Here is a 10,940-nt window from a genome sequence, read left to right as displayed (position 1 = left end):
CATTATCCTGCATCATACTCTGGCTTTGATATGATATGATTTATGTATCATCTTATATAGTTATATTATGTATAGTGCTTTATAAATGAAAATGCTGGTGACTAGAAGTGGATTGAAATAAACTTCCCCTAAACATATAATGAATAAATATAAATCGAGATAATAAAATATAACTATGCATACATTTAAAATATTTAGCTGTGTTATAAATATCTAAGGAAATAAATATGTGTATAAAGATAAGGTCTCATGTGTAGAGACGTGTGTCCAGAGGGAAGGCAGTGCAGCAGAAAGATTGGACATTTGTGCAGTAAATTTGCAATAATTAGATATGAATATTGTTATGTAAAACTAGATGCAAAACTTGAATGTTTAACTATGTGTGTATAGCATGTCATGTAGGCAGGTGCAGGCACTAGGCCAGCGCAGCAGGGAGACAGCCAGGTCTGCAGGCTTCTGTAGGGCTTTAAAATAGGTCATGTTCACATCAGGGACGTCTGCATCATTTTTCTGACTTCTCTGCTGCTGAAGTGTTTCAGGCCAGTGGCCCGTGGCTGTGGAGAAGAGCACTGTGTGGGGGATGGGATGGATGGAGAAGACCTCGACATGAAGCATTATCATCGTCAGAGATGCTGAGACACAAACACAGGAGCTGACTGAAGACTCTCAGCTCATTGCAGTCACGTTGATGGAAATAAAGTGATAACAGGCCGTGCATTTTAAATATAAAAAGTGAGTCACATGATGTTGTGTCACTGAGTGAATGGATTCACCTGTATGTTATCAAAAAGAACAATTAAAATGTGCCGTGTAGACATTATTACCGTGGCAGAGGTAGTGGAGAAACAGAGAAAAGATTTGTTGTTGTGTGTAGGGGGATGAATCAACACTGTTCTCACTGTTCATACTGACTCCTACAGTAATACACTAAGGAGGTCAGGTGACACAGTATAACGTCAACGTCGACTTATTTTAACTTACTTTTGTAACTTATGTTCCTAACTAATGCCACATATGTAAGTTACACAACAAACATACTTATTTTAACCCAAACCACGACCAGGTTCTGGAGCGCAGGGCTTGAGCACTACAGCTCGTGTTGCTGGACACTGGTAGGAGAAGGCACGAGAAAGATTCTCAGTAAGATATCTTACAAAGTGTTGTATGAGAATATGTAGCAGGAACATACAGTGAGAGTCATTTGAAGGATGCTGGCCTTATCTCGAACCTGCGTGAGTCTAACTTGTTTCCTGCAGTGTCACATCACTTGAGCTGGGCGGGAGCAGCCGGCACTGTCTGGTGCCACAGCTCCACACTGGTTTCAGTGCATTTAAGTTCACAAACAGAAACTAAAGCAGAACACTTCAGGGATGAAGGTTATCATTCATTGCTCATCAGGGGCTCAACAGAAGGACTTTCTCACTACCGCTCCTTTAATCGCCTTCTGCCTTCAGGCCTTCAGGCTTTTAGGCTTCATTTGTTCACACAATGAAAACATCATGGTGGAAAACATACAATCACAAAGCAGCACTGGATATGCAATGGAGGAAGAAGCCAAAGGGTTTAAACAAAGCCCTCCCAAAACAATTTATTCAAGTCTAATCAGAGACATAATCATAATCCTTTGACAGACTCATATTAGATAAGACCCGCCTTCTTGACGTTTGGCAACCAATCCATAGGACGGTGATGACCATGTGACAATATGCTTTAAAGCTGTGGCTCTTCCCAGCCATGTCTGCGTGTATAAGCCGTTTGTGGCAGGCGCTGAGGGTCTGCATGACTCAATTTCCTCATCTGCCCATCTGCCACATTATGTTAATATACTACTAATTTGTTGTGCCATAAAACCATAAAACATGAGTCATGCTTTATTTTCTATGTGGTTATTGTAGGAGAGCTAATAAAACATGTTGTCAGTGAACATTATGCTGACATGTTCATTAAAAACGCTCTTTAATGTTGATTAAAACAATAATAAAAACATAATTAAGGTTGTATATTATTCCTCCCAGATTACTTGCAGTTGCAGTAGAATATCAATATAATTTAAGGGAGATATGATTGTCCAATGAAGTGCATATTAAGACAAATACATTAATTTAGAAAAATAATACTATTTTATTAAAAGTTTTCATCAACATTTTATTTTATATAACCTGTCCCCTTCTCAAAATTAATTAATTAATTAATTAATAAATATGGATGTTGTGCCAATACTTTCATCAACCTTTTGCAGACATGGAGAATACGTGCACACACATACACAGTGACTGACAGCATATCATTACAATTACTCATTACATTCATGTACAATTACTTCATCTGATTATCTTGAACATTACATCATCATTCCCCAAATACTTCTTCAGCTGGACTTCACACTGAAATACACATCTGCTTTAATGTAGTGCTTTAAATGTCCTTCTGTAATCACTGATTTTAGAACAACCTCTGCTACTTTTTCTAAAATAATATTAACTAAAATAAGTTTAAACAAGTGTAACATCTGAGGTGCTTTGTTTGGTAATTACAAGCTTTGTCTTATAAGCTATGTGAGGTTTCCAAGAGATTTTATGCTCCATTTTAACACCCACAATATTATTTGGAACACCCTTTCAGTATTAACTCCATCTATACAGTATATCTCAAAAGTGAGTACACCCTTGACACTTTGGGCACAATTTAGACATGTTCACTATGGGGTGTACTCACTTTTGTTGCCAGCTGTTTAGACATTAACAGCTGTGTACTGAGTAATTTTCAAAGGACAATAAATCTATACTGTTATTCAAGCAGCACACTGACTACTTTAAGTTATATCAAAGTTTCAGTAGGATAATGTTATCCCCTGAAAGGATATAACAGAATATTTGCAAAAATCTAAAGGGTGTACTCACTTTTGAGATATACTGTAGATATCAAATTCATATTTATTCAATGTAAACATGAATTCGTTTTTTTTGCATAAAAGGTCATACCAGCAAACTGAACATATTATTTTCTCCAAAGAATTACCATTTATAAACTAATAATACTAACAAATAAATCAAATATATATATATATATATATATATATATTCAGGAATATATTCATATTTTAAGGACAGAATCTTAAGGCCCTGTCACACATATCTGTATGACAGAAACGTATGCTGGCGTATAGGTTAGACATGCTATCTAAATACGTCCAACTTTTCATCGGATCTGAAAAGTGAACGTATACAGATACGCATGTCTAACCTATTGATATCGCATCACTTACTTATACAAAATGTATCAGACGAATACCCAACAAATGCATAACGTATACAGAAATATGGCGTATATAAAATATCGGCAACACGCTGGTGTACGTAGATATAAGGTAAGGTATAAGTAACAGTGTTTCCCCTACCATTATCTTGGCAGGGCTCTGCGCTGCCAACGGAGCCCAGCCCTGGTTTTTTATTTTTTATTTTATTCACAACTCACTTTTCACATTGACAGGTGCTCTTTTATTAAATAAACTAAACGCTTATGCTATTGATCTAATTTATGTGCACGTTTCAGTGTGTGCTGTCTACATTTCGCATTCACATTCTCTCCTTCGCTCAGTTTTGCGAAGGGCGGGACTTCGCAGCTGACACACACACGTGCGCACACACCTACAGAGCGGAAGAAAGGAGAGGGGAGAACTAAATAGAAACCGCTACGCACGCGCACGCAGGGAAACACTGAGTAGTATTCGTTAAGAGCAGGCGGTGTTACGCTGGGGTGCGTTGTTGAACACTGATGTTTTGAGCATGTTCAAAATTACCGGATGTACCCAACGTGTGTTTCATAAAATATGCAGACGTTACAAATAAGTAACTTTACGTTAGACATACGAGAATACTGAATACGTACGTAAATATAGTACGTAAATACTTACCAACGTAAATATAGTACGTAAATACCTACGTGAATACGTTAGAGGTACGTTAGATATAGGCTACGTCGGCTGACGGTGAATCCTACAGCCAACTTATTGATAACGAGTGGATACCCTATTCCTACCCTATGTTAAGATTATCCCTGACGACGGAATAATTTATTAAACGTGTTTCTACAGTACAGCTAGCGTTCAGCTAGCGTTTTGGGAGCTTATTGGGGTTTGAATATAGTATATAGGGTCCCTGTGAGTTGCTCATCCTCACTTCTTCACAGCACGTCTTGATGAACACATCAACCCATCATCAGAGAGCATGGAGGATGCTGAGAGGCTGAGACAAGAGAACATTTTGTTCTTCAGCATCAGCATGACGTGAACCAAATGGCACTTTTCCAGCTCCGTTGGCCAGATGCTCTGATACGTTTTGTATAAGTAAGTGATACGCTATCAATAGGTTTGACGTATACATAACGAATACATAACAAGTTATTATACATATGTCAGCTACACCACCGCTGTGGAAAGGTTGGACGTATTTGGACTCTGACAAATTTTGAGCTACTTTTCATATACGCCGGCAGATGTTTCTGCCATACGGAACTGTGTGACAGGGCCGTGTGTCTGGCGTGTTCGGCGTATCGTCTGCGTCCTTCGAATGATCACAACTTATCCTTAATTTATATCAACGTATTGCCGATATTTAGTATACGCCAGCATACGTTTCTGCCATACGGATATGTGTGAAAGGGCCTTTAGAATGCAATTATTGACAGATTGAATTTTGACATATTGTATTAGGTTTGCTATTTAAATGTGGATGTGGTTACTCATTGTATACTTATTATGTGATGAATTATATAAGTATCTATAATAATACAAACTTTTAATCCACCTGCAGAAACAGGGCCAAAGCCAGGATCTCAGAAGTACTGGGGTCATGGTGGTTCATCGGCCCTCTTCCATCCCCCTCAGAGATATAGCTTTTTGACATTAAAGGTACTTAAATATTTTTGAATGATTTGGAATCATAATCTTTTATTTATTCAATGAACTGTTCAATTACCCAAGAAGTTCTGAAAGTTACTAAAGCTGCCAAAGAACATGACGTTGGGATGGGAGATACGGCCCTGTACACAAAGAGAACAATGACTCATGCTGTGTATCACAGTAAATGTTTATTTCTAGTGCAGACAACACACAGTGCTCAGAGTGTTACTCCCTTTTTCTTACGAGGTGTGACTTTGTCTCTTTACACTGTTGAGAAAATCCACAATAGAAGTGTGAAATAAAAAATGCCACATTAAGATGCTCTCATGTTTGGACAGCATCCTTCAGTGTCAAGTGATCCTGCCTCGGGAAGATGCTTAAAGCTGTCGCAACACTGGGACTCAACGGCACATCACACGTACACAGTCATCAACGTCAGGCTGAGGGTTAGTGTTGTTTGGTGACCACACCTACGCCTACATCCAACTGGGATATGCTGACATATAAGTGAACATCTGTGTTTAACCCACAATAAATAACAGGGTGGAATAACTCATCCCTCTTTAAATCAACACTAGCTTGACTATGAGGCTTGCACTTTCACTCTTAATGTGCCACTAAATACCATGAACCAGAGAGGTGTTTTATAAAGAAGGCTCAGAGAAGCAGGGCTTTCTGTGAAAAGCCTTGTTTGAGTGATCCTAGTATACTGAACCATGATTAAGCTGAACAAAATAAACGTCACTCCCAGCAACTATTTCTGGAACTCTTTCTTACTGTGGCATTACATTTGTATCTCATTTCTAAATGTGTGAAATTAGAGACATTATTATCACGCAAAAAATATTCTATTTGAGCATACAAAGATACATACTGTGCTTAATAGATGTTGATGCTGTGAGCAGTGAGAGTGCACAGTGAAGGGAACCTGACAAATTAGTAAAAGTGAGCAAGAGAGGTTAATATGTTGTGCATATGTGGATAATAGATTTTTGTTTGCTCAAATGAAATATTTCAATACAATTTAATAATTCCTCTACAAAATATATTTATGTGCTCATTAAAAATATATTTCTTGAATTTATTAATGAAGGCCATACAATGGGATTAAAAGCTATGGAAAGGTTGTCAATTAAGATTATTTTGTGGGTCAGGGTTGAGGTGTTTTTTTATGAAGCTTACTCTATTTTTGAGAGTTAGATGAGAAGATTAATATCACTCCCATGTCTGTACCTTAAGTTTGGAGCTGGAGCCGGGAGTTGATTAGCTTAGCTTAGCATAAAGCCTGAAAGCAGGGGGAAACAGCTAGCCTGGCTCTGTAAAAAGTCAAAAAACCCACCTCCCAACACTTTTAAAGCTCACTAGTTAACACAGTATATCTTGTTTATATAATTTTTTTGTGGTTATAGGGGAAGTCACATGCTAGAACATTATGCTAGGCTAGGCTACTCACCCCCTAACACAAGCTCCATACACAGACATCATATCACTCAGATGACAAAAAGCAAATAAGTGTTTTTCTGTAACACTGGATCAACCTGAGGTGAGCTTGAAAACTAGCCTTACCTGAACTAGGCTAGTCTGCTGGGCTAGGTTTCCATGCTAACTTAGGTCAGACAGACTTATTGAAACCCGTTTTATGAAACAGAAAAAAAGGCAGATTTTTACTTAAGCCTGGCTAAACTGGTAATGCTTATGCATAAACACCTCTCTGGACAAAACATGGAAGTTTCTTTAAGGACTTCAGAGGGCTGCTGATGATCTTTTAAAACCTGAGTTCAAGTTTGTACAATGCTACAAACTATACGAGCTCTCGAAACTCATTGTGAATGAGGTGTGTGTAGTTTCTCATCACAGTGAAAGCTGGCACATCATTTTGGCACTATACGAAGTTTGTGCTTTGTAGCTAATTGCAATTTTTTGGAATTATTATCTCACCAGGTGAGTTACTATAGTAAATACTAGTGCAATATTGTCAGATAAAAGTCTATTTGACTCTATTTGGCAGCATAAGTAAAGTGTCTCTATAGAAAATCTTTATAGGCTTCATAAATGAATCTTTATCAAGATATTCATTAATTTAAAATGATGTAAGGGTGAATCCATAATAATAAATACATATAGCACAAAATCACAACACATTTGTAAGTACCTACTCATGCACTGTTGCACACATAAAAAACACACACATGCTCACACTGATTCAAAAGTGTTTTCACATGTGTAACCACTCACATTTAAAAGATATTTTTAAAACGACCAATCCAAGTATTTAAAGGTGCAATCAGTGATATTCAATGCTTTTTGCATAACACTGTATATTACCGGGGGTTCGTAGATGTTTATGTTCATTGCTAGTCATCCTCCTGAATGTCTGCTGAAACTACGCACAATGCACTCAGCAGAGTGGGCTAGTTTCTCCAAAACTCTCTTCTCTTCTGGTTCTGCTTGATGAACTTGTGAGTGTTTGAGATCTGTAAAGAATATTAATGTATTTTGTCTTTGTTTTTTTATAAACGATAAACAAAGACAAATATAATGTTAAAGTAAAGGCTGAGGGGCAAATTCACAAAACCTGCATAAATAAGACAAAATAAACAGTGCACTTGCAAAGGGTGAACTGCCCTGCCAAACAAATAGCGTCTCTGTGCTCCTGTGCTATTTGCACCTATTTAAATGAAGTAATATGCATAGATTTGACATCAAATGGGTCCCATTCTGTGCAATGATATACAAAATATGATTTATCGGTGTCTTGGTTAAATCTCTGGCATAAAGTTTTGAGGAATGCCTCTGCACGTCGGTCAGGACCTGCAGCTCGCAGTCTGAAAATATAAATGTTCTTTTTCTCTCTGCCATTGTTCTGTCTACTGTGTTCTTGGTACAAAGGCAACATTTATACTTTGCCACATGGATAATTGCAATCAGATGCAAAACTTAATGCATGTGCTTTGTGATCAGACTTGGAGACAGGGCAGATAGCGGTTAGAAAAGATTTGCAATTCACTATACTATCAGAAGCTGCAATCCATTCTTGGTGGTTGTTAAGTTAACTAACAAGCTTCAAGCCAAATGGTGTTCAGTCTCTCTCTCAGTCGTTTTAATGTTTTGCCAACATTTTGCTTGTTTTAAAAGCATAAATACGCATTTGCAGCTCATTTTTATGGAGGCTGCTTTGTGCCAGGACTTGAATGTGACAACCTCTTGTTGCTCCTAACTTTCTCTGTCATCATTCATTTTAGATTTCAATATAGTTGATGTCACAGCTTGCTTGATAATGACTGCTGGTCAACATAGTCTTTATGAACCGCGATCAACTTTCCTACTCGTTAAGTTTAAGGGTCGACGCAACCTTTGAGTCTACTCAGACTGTCCTCGGGACCATTCTGGATCAGGTCTCTTATTTCAGACAATTCGGTTATGCCCTTTGAGTTTGGGTGCATTTTCCAGTGGAGTGTCAGGTCCATCTCTAAGTCTGTGAAGACCTACATGTTGGAGGATTACTTGCAGCCAAGCTCCATGTCTGTGGACGGTAGGAGGAATGTGGAGCAACTGACACAAAAATGGGTAAACATTGAAACTCCACACAAATATATATGGGGCTCAAAAGGGCCTTCTTGCTGTGAACTCGCTTACTACTGAGCAACAATGACCCAAGAGCCATACAATACTGATTGCAATTTTAAAATGGAGCAGAATATTAACTTAACATTAATTGAACCGCTCATGTGTCTGAATATCCCTTATAAAATGAAAGATAACTTTTACAGAAAGCGTTGTGAAATATCAAGATACGAGGCCTCACTGAAAACTGAAAAAAAGGGCAAAGCTGAAGGCATTGAGAACCAAACACTTACGGAGTAATTTGGTAACAGGGCTGCTGGAAGAAGGTCTGGCAAGTACAAGTACAAGTTTAAGAAAACTATACAGTGGTTTCATTCTTCCACGGGCCAGTCCGTATGTTTCCTGTGGTGTCTGAACCAAACAGGCTGTCTTCTTGTAAACTCCTGTTCCTGCCAATGGTACCTCGTCGGCTCACAGTGCCGTGCTGCCGAGGCAGAGTGTTTCTTGGGAAACCTTTCTGCTCCACCTCTACACAGAGATTATCATTTTCTTTATCTCTTGTCTTTGACATGCAGCTGTATGTGTCAGGGTCTTGCTGATATTGCAAGGTGAAGGGATCGGGTTTCTCACAGCAACTTGTAGTGGAAGAGTGATCAGCTGAGCTGTACATGTGCCACTGGCACGCGTGCACCCCGTGAGAAGGCAGGAGGAGGCTTTGACAGGAAGTAATGCTGTCATGCATGTTGTGTGCGTGGCTATGACAGGAAGTCATTGAGTCTTGTACGCTTTGGCAGGAGTTCTGGCGTAGCAAGCTGTGGCAGGAAGCCAGCTGCTTATCCAAGTGAGGGCTGGGACAGGGAAGCTGGAGGTCTGGGTGTGGGCTGTTAGAAACCAGTGGTGAGCCTTCAAGGTGGTGCGCTGCGTGAGGGCTATCCAGGTGGGAGCTGTGCACACTCCCATCCATACTGGTGGAAGTCAAGTAAGAACGGTAGTCCTGAAGGCATGGACGGGGGCGGTTGAAGGAGCGTGACTTTGTTCTGTCATTAAGGCAGCTCTGTAGAGGCAGAGCGGGGCGAGGGAGCTCGTCAGAAAGCGACTGTGGATGAAGTGAGGCCGCTGACTCAGCGAGAGGTGAGATGGGGGTTGGGGTAACAGGACTCATCACGGCCACGCAGCATGGACCTGTGTGATTGGCTGTGGGGCTCTGGGAAGGTGGTGTCATTTTGTGGTAAGAATTTGGCACAATGTAAGGAGAGAGTAGAGGCTGCTTGCCTAAGCATGGGGAGCTCAGGTGGCAGTGTGGCTGATGGAGCTCCTGCCTCTGACTCTGTCCGTCCCCATTCCCGTCCTCTGATTTGGACTTAGACGAGCAACATGCCCACCAGCGGTGCCATACATCATCACGTTTAGCGCAGTGCTGGATGAGAAGGAATAGTCCCAGAGTGACACAAAAAGCCCCATACAGGCAGCTGAATATCATATCCAGAAAATGTCCCAGTGATACCGCCAACGCTCCTAAAACCCAGGTAGACAGGACCAGAAAGAGGGTGAAGGCTGTGGCCCGGAGCTGAGATTTAAATGAGTGCTCATTGGCCAGTACCGACACGCCTGTTGCAAATGGCGGACAGTCCCCAACAGGCCCAGAAGCTCCCCCAGTGTCGGTGTGGCAGTGATGGTTTGACTCACTGGATGATAACTGCTGCTGCTCCTCACTCAGAACTCGCAGCTCATACTTCTTCTCTGGGTGGCGTTTAAGCTGGATGTACGTGCACAAGAAGTAAAGGGACATGACTAAGACCAGAAAACTTACGGGGGCATAGAAACCTCCCAAGCTTGGTTCCCATGCCATCCAGCAACTGAAAAAGAGACAGAGACATAAACATTTATTTTATTTACTAACGAATGAATCCAAACATGATTGTTGAGTACTAATGAGTTAGTAAACCTTATGTTAGTAATAATGAGTACTTACTACAAAGCGTCATCCCTGCTGCCATAGTTGTCCATACCAAATGCTGCTGTAACTCCAACAATTAAGAGAGGGATTCCATCACTTACAAGATAAAATCTGCAAAAAAAGTTTAAAATTAAAAAGTATAAATGCTGTATAAATGTAACTATTGCCATTAGATCCAGTAGAGATATGCATCCTGGATGAATGAATATCATCCAGCATTGTTATCACAAAAGTCAGTAACTAAAACTAATAAGTGTTGCAAGACGTTTCTGTTATTGAGTAAGATTTTAAATTCTTTCAAATTCAAACGCCACATTTGACTTTGATTGAACAGGGTCAGGAGTAGGGGCAGTATCAAGTAGCTGAGTACTATTGTTAACGTCTTGCAAGTCTGCAAGTCTGCAAGTCTGCAAGGGCACTTAAGGAATAACTGCATAAGGACCAGTTGGCTCAACACTTTAAATTTGATTTCTCAAAATCAGCATACTGTTTGCTGACAGAACCCTGTGATGATTGCTT

The 10,940-nt window shown here is 39.9% G+C and overlaps 1 protein-coding gene across 1 annotated transcript; it reads right to left on the bottom strand.

The window, feature by feature from the left end:
• Positions 1-4,992: 4,992 nt before the first annotated feature.
• adgra1a (adhesion G protein-coupled receptor A1a) lies at positions 4,993-10,532 on the bottom strand (the record flags this gene model as incomplete). Its single annotated transcript, XM_029455943.1, has 2 exons — positions 4,993-10,320; positions 10,437-10,532. Coding segments are annotated over 2 exons (1,594 nt in total), but the record flags the coding sequence as incomplete, so codon positions are not given.
• Between the last annotated feature and the right edge of the window lie 408 nt (positions 10,533-10,940).

This window comes from Cottoperca gobio, chromosome 19 (assembly GCF_900634415.1).
Source record: "Cottoperca gobio chromosome 19, fCotGob3.1, whole genome shotgun sequence".
Taxonomy (NCBI): Eukaryota; Metazoa; Chordata; class Actinopteri; order Perciformes; family Bovichtidae; genus Cottoperca; species Cottoperca gobio.
The sequence above is the reverse complement of the archived record's forward strand: the minus strand, read 5'-3'. Positions and strand labels throughout refer to the sequence as shown.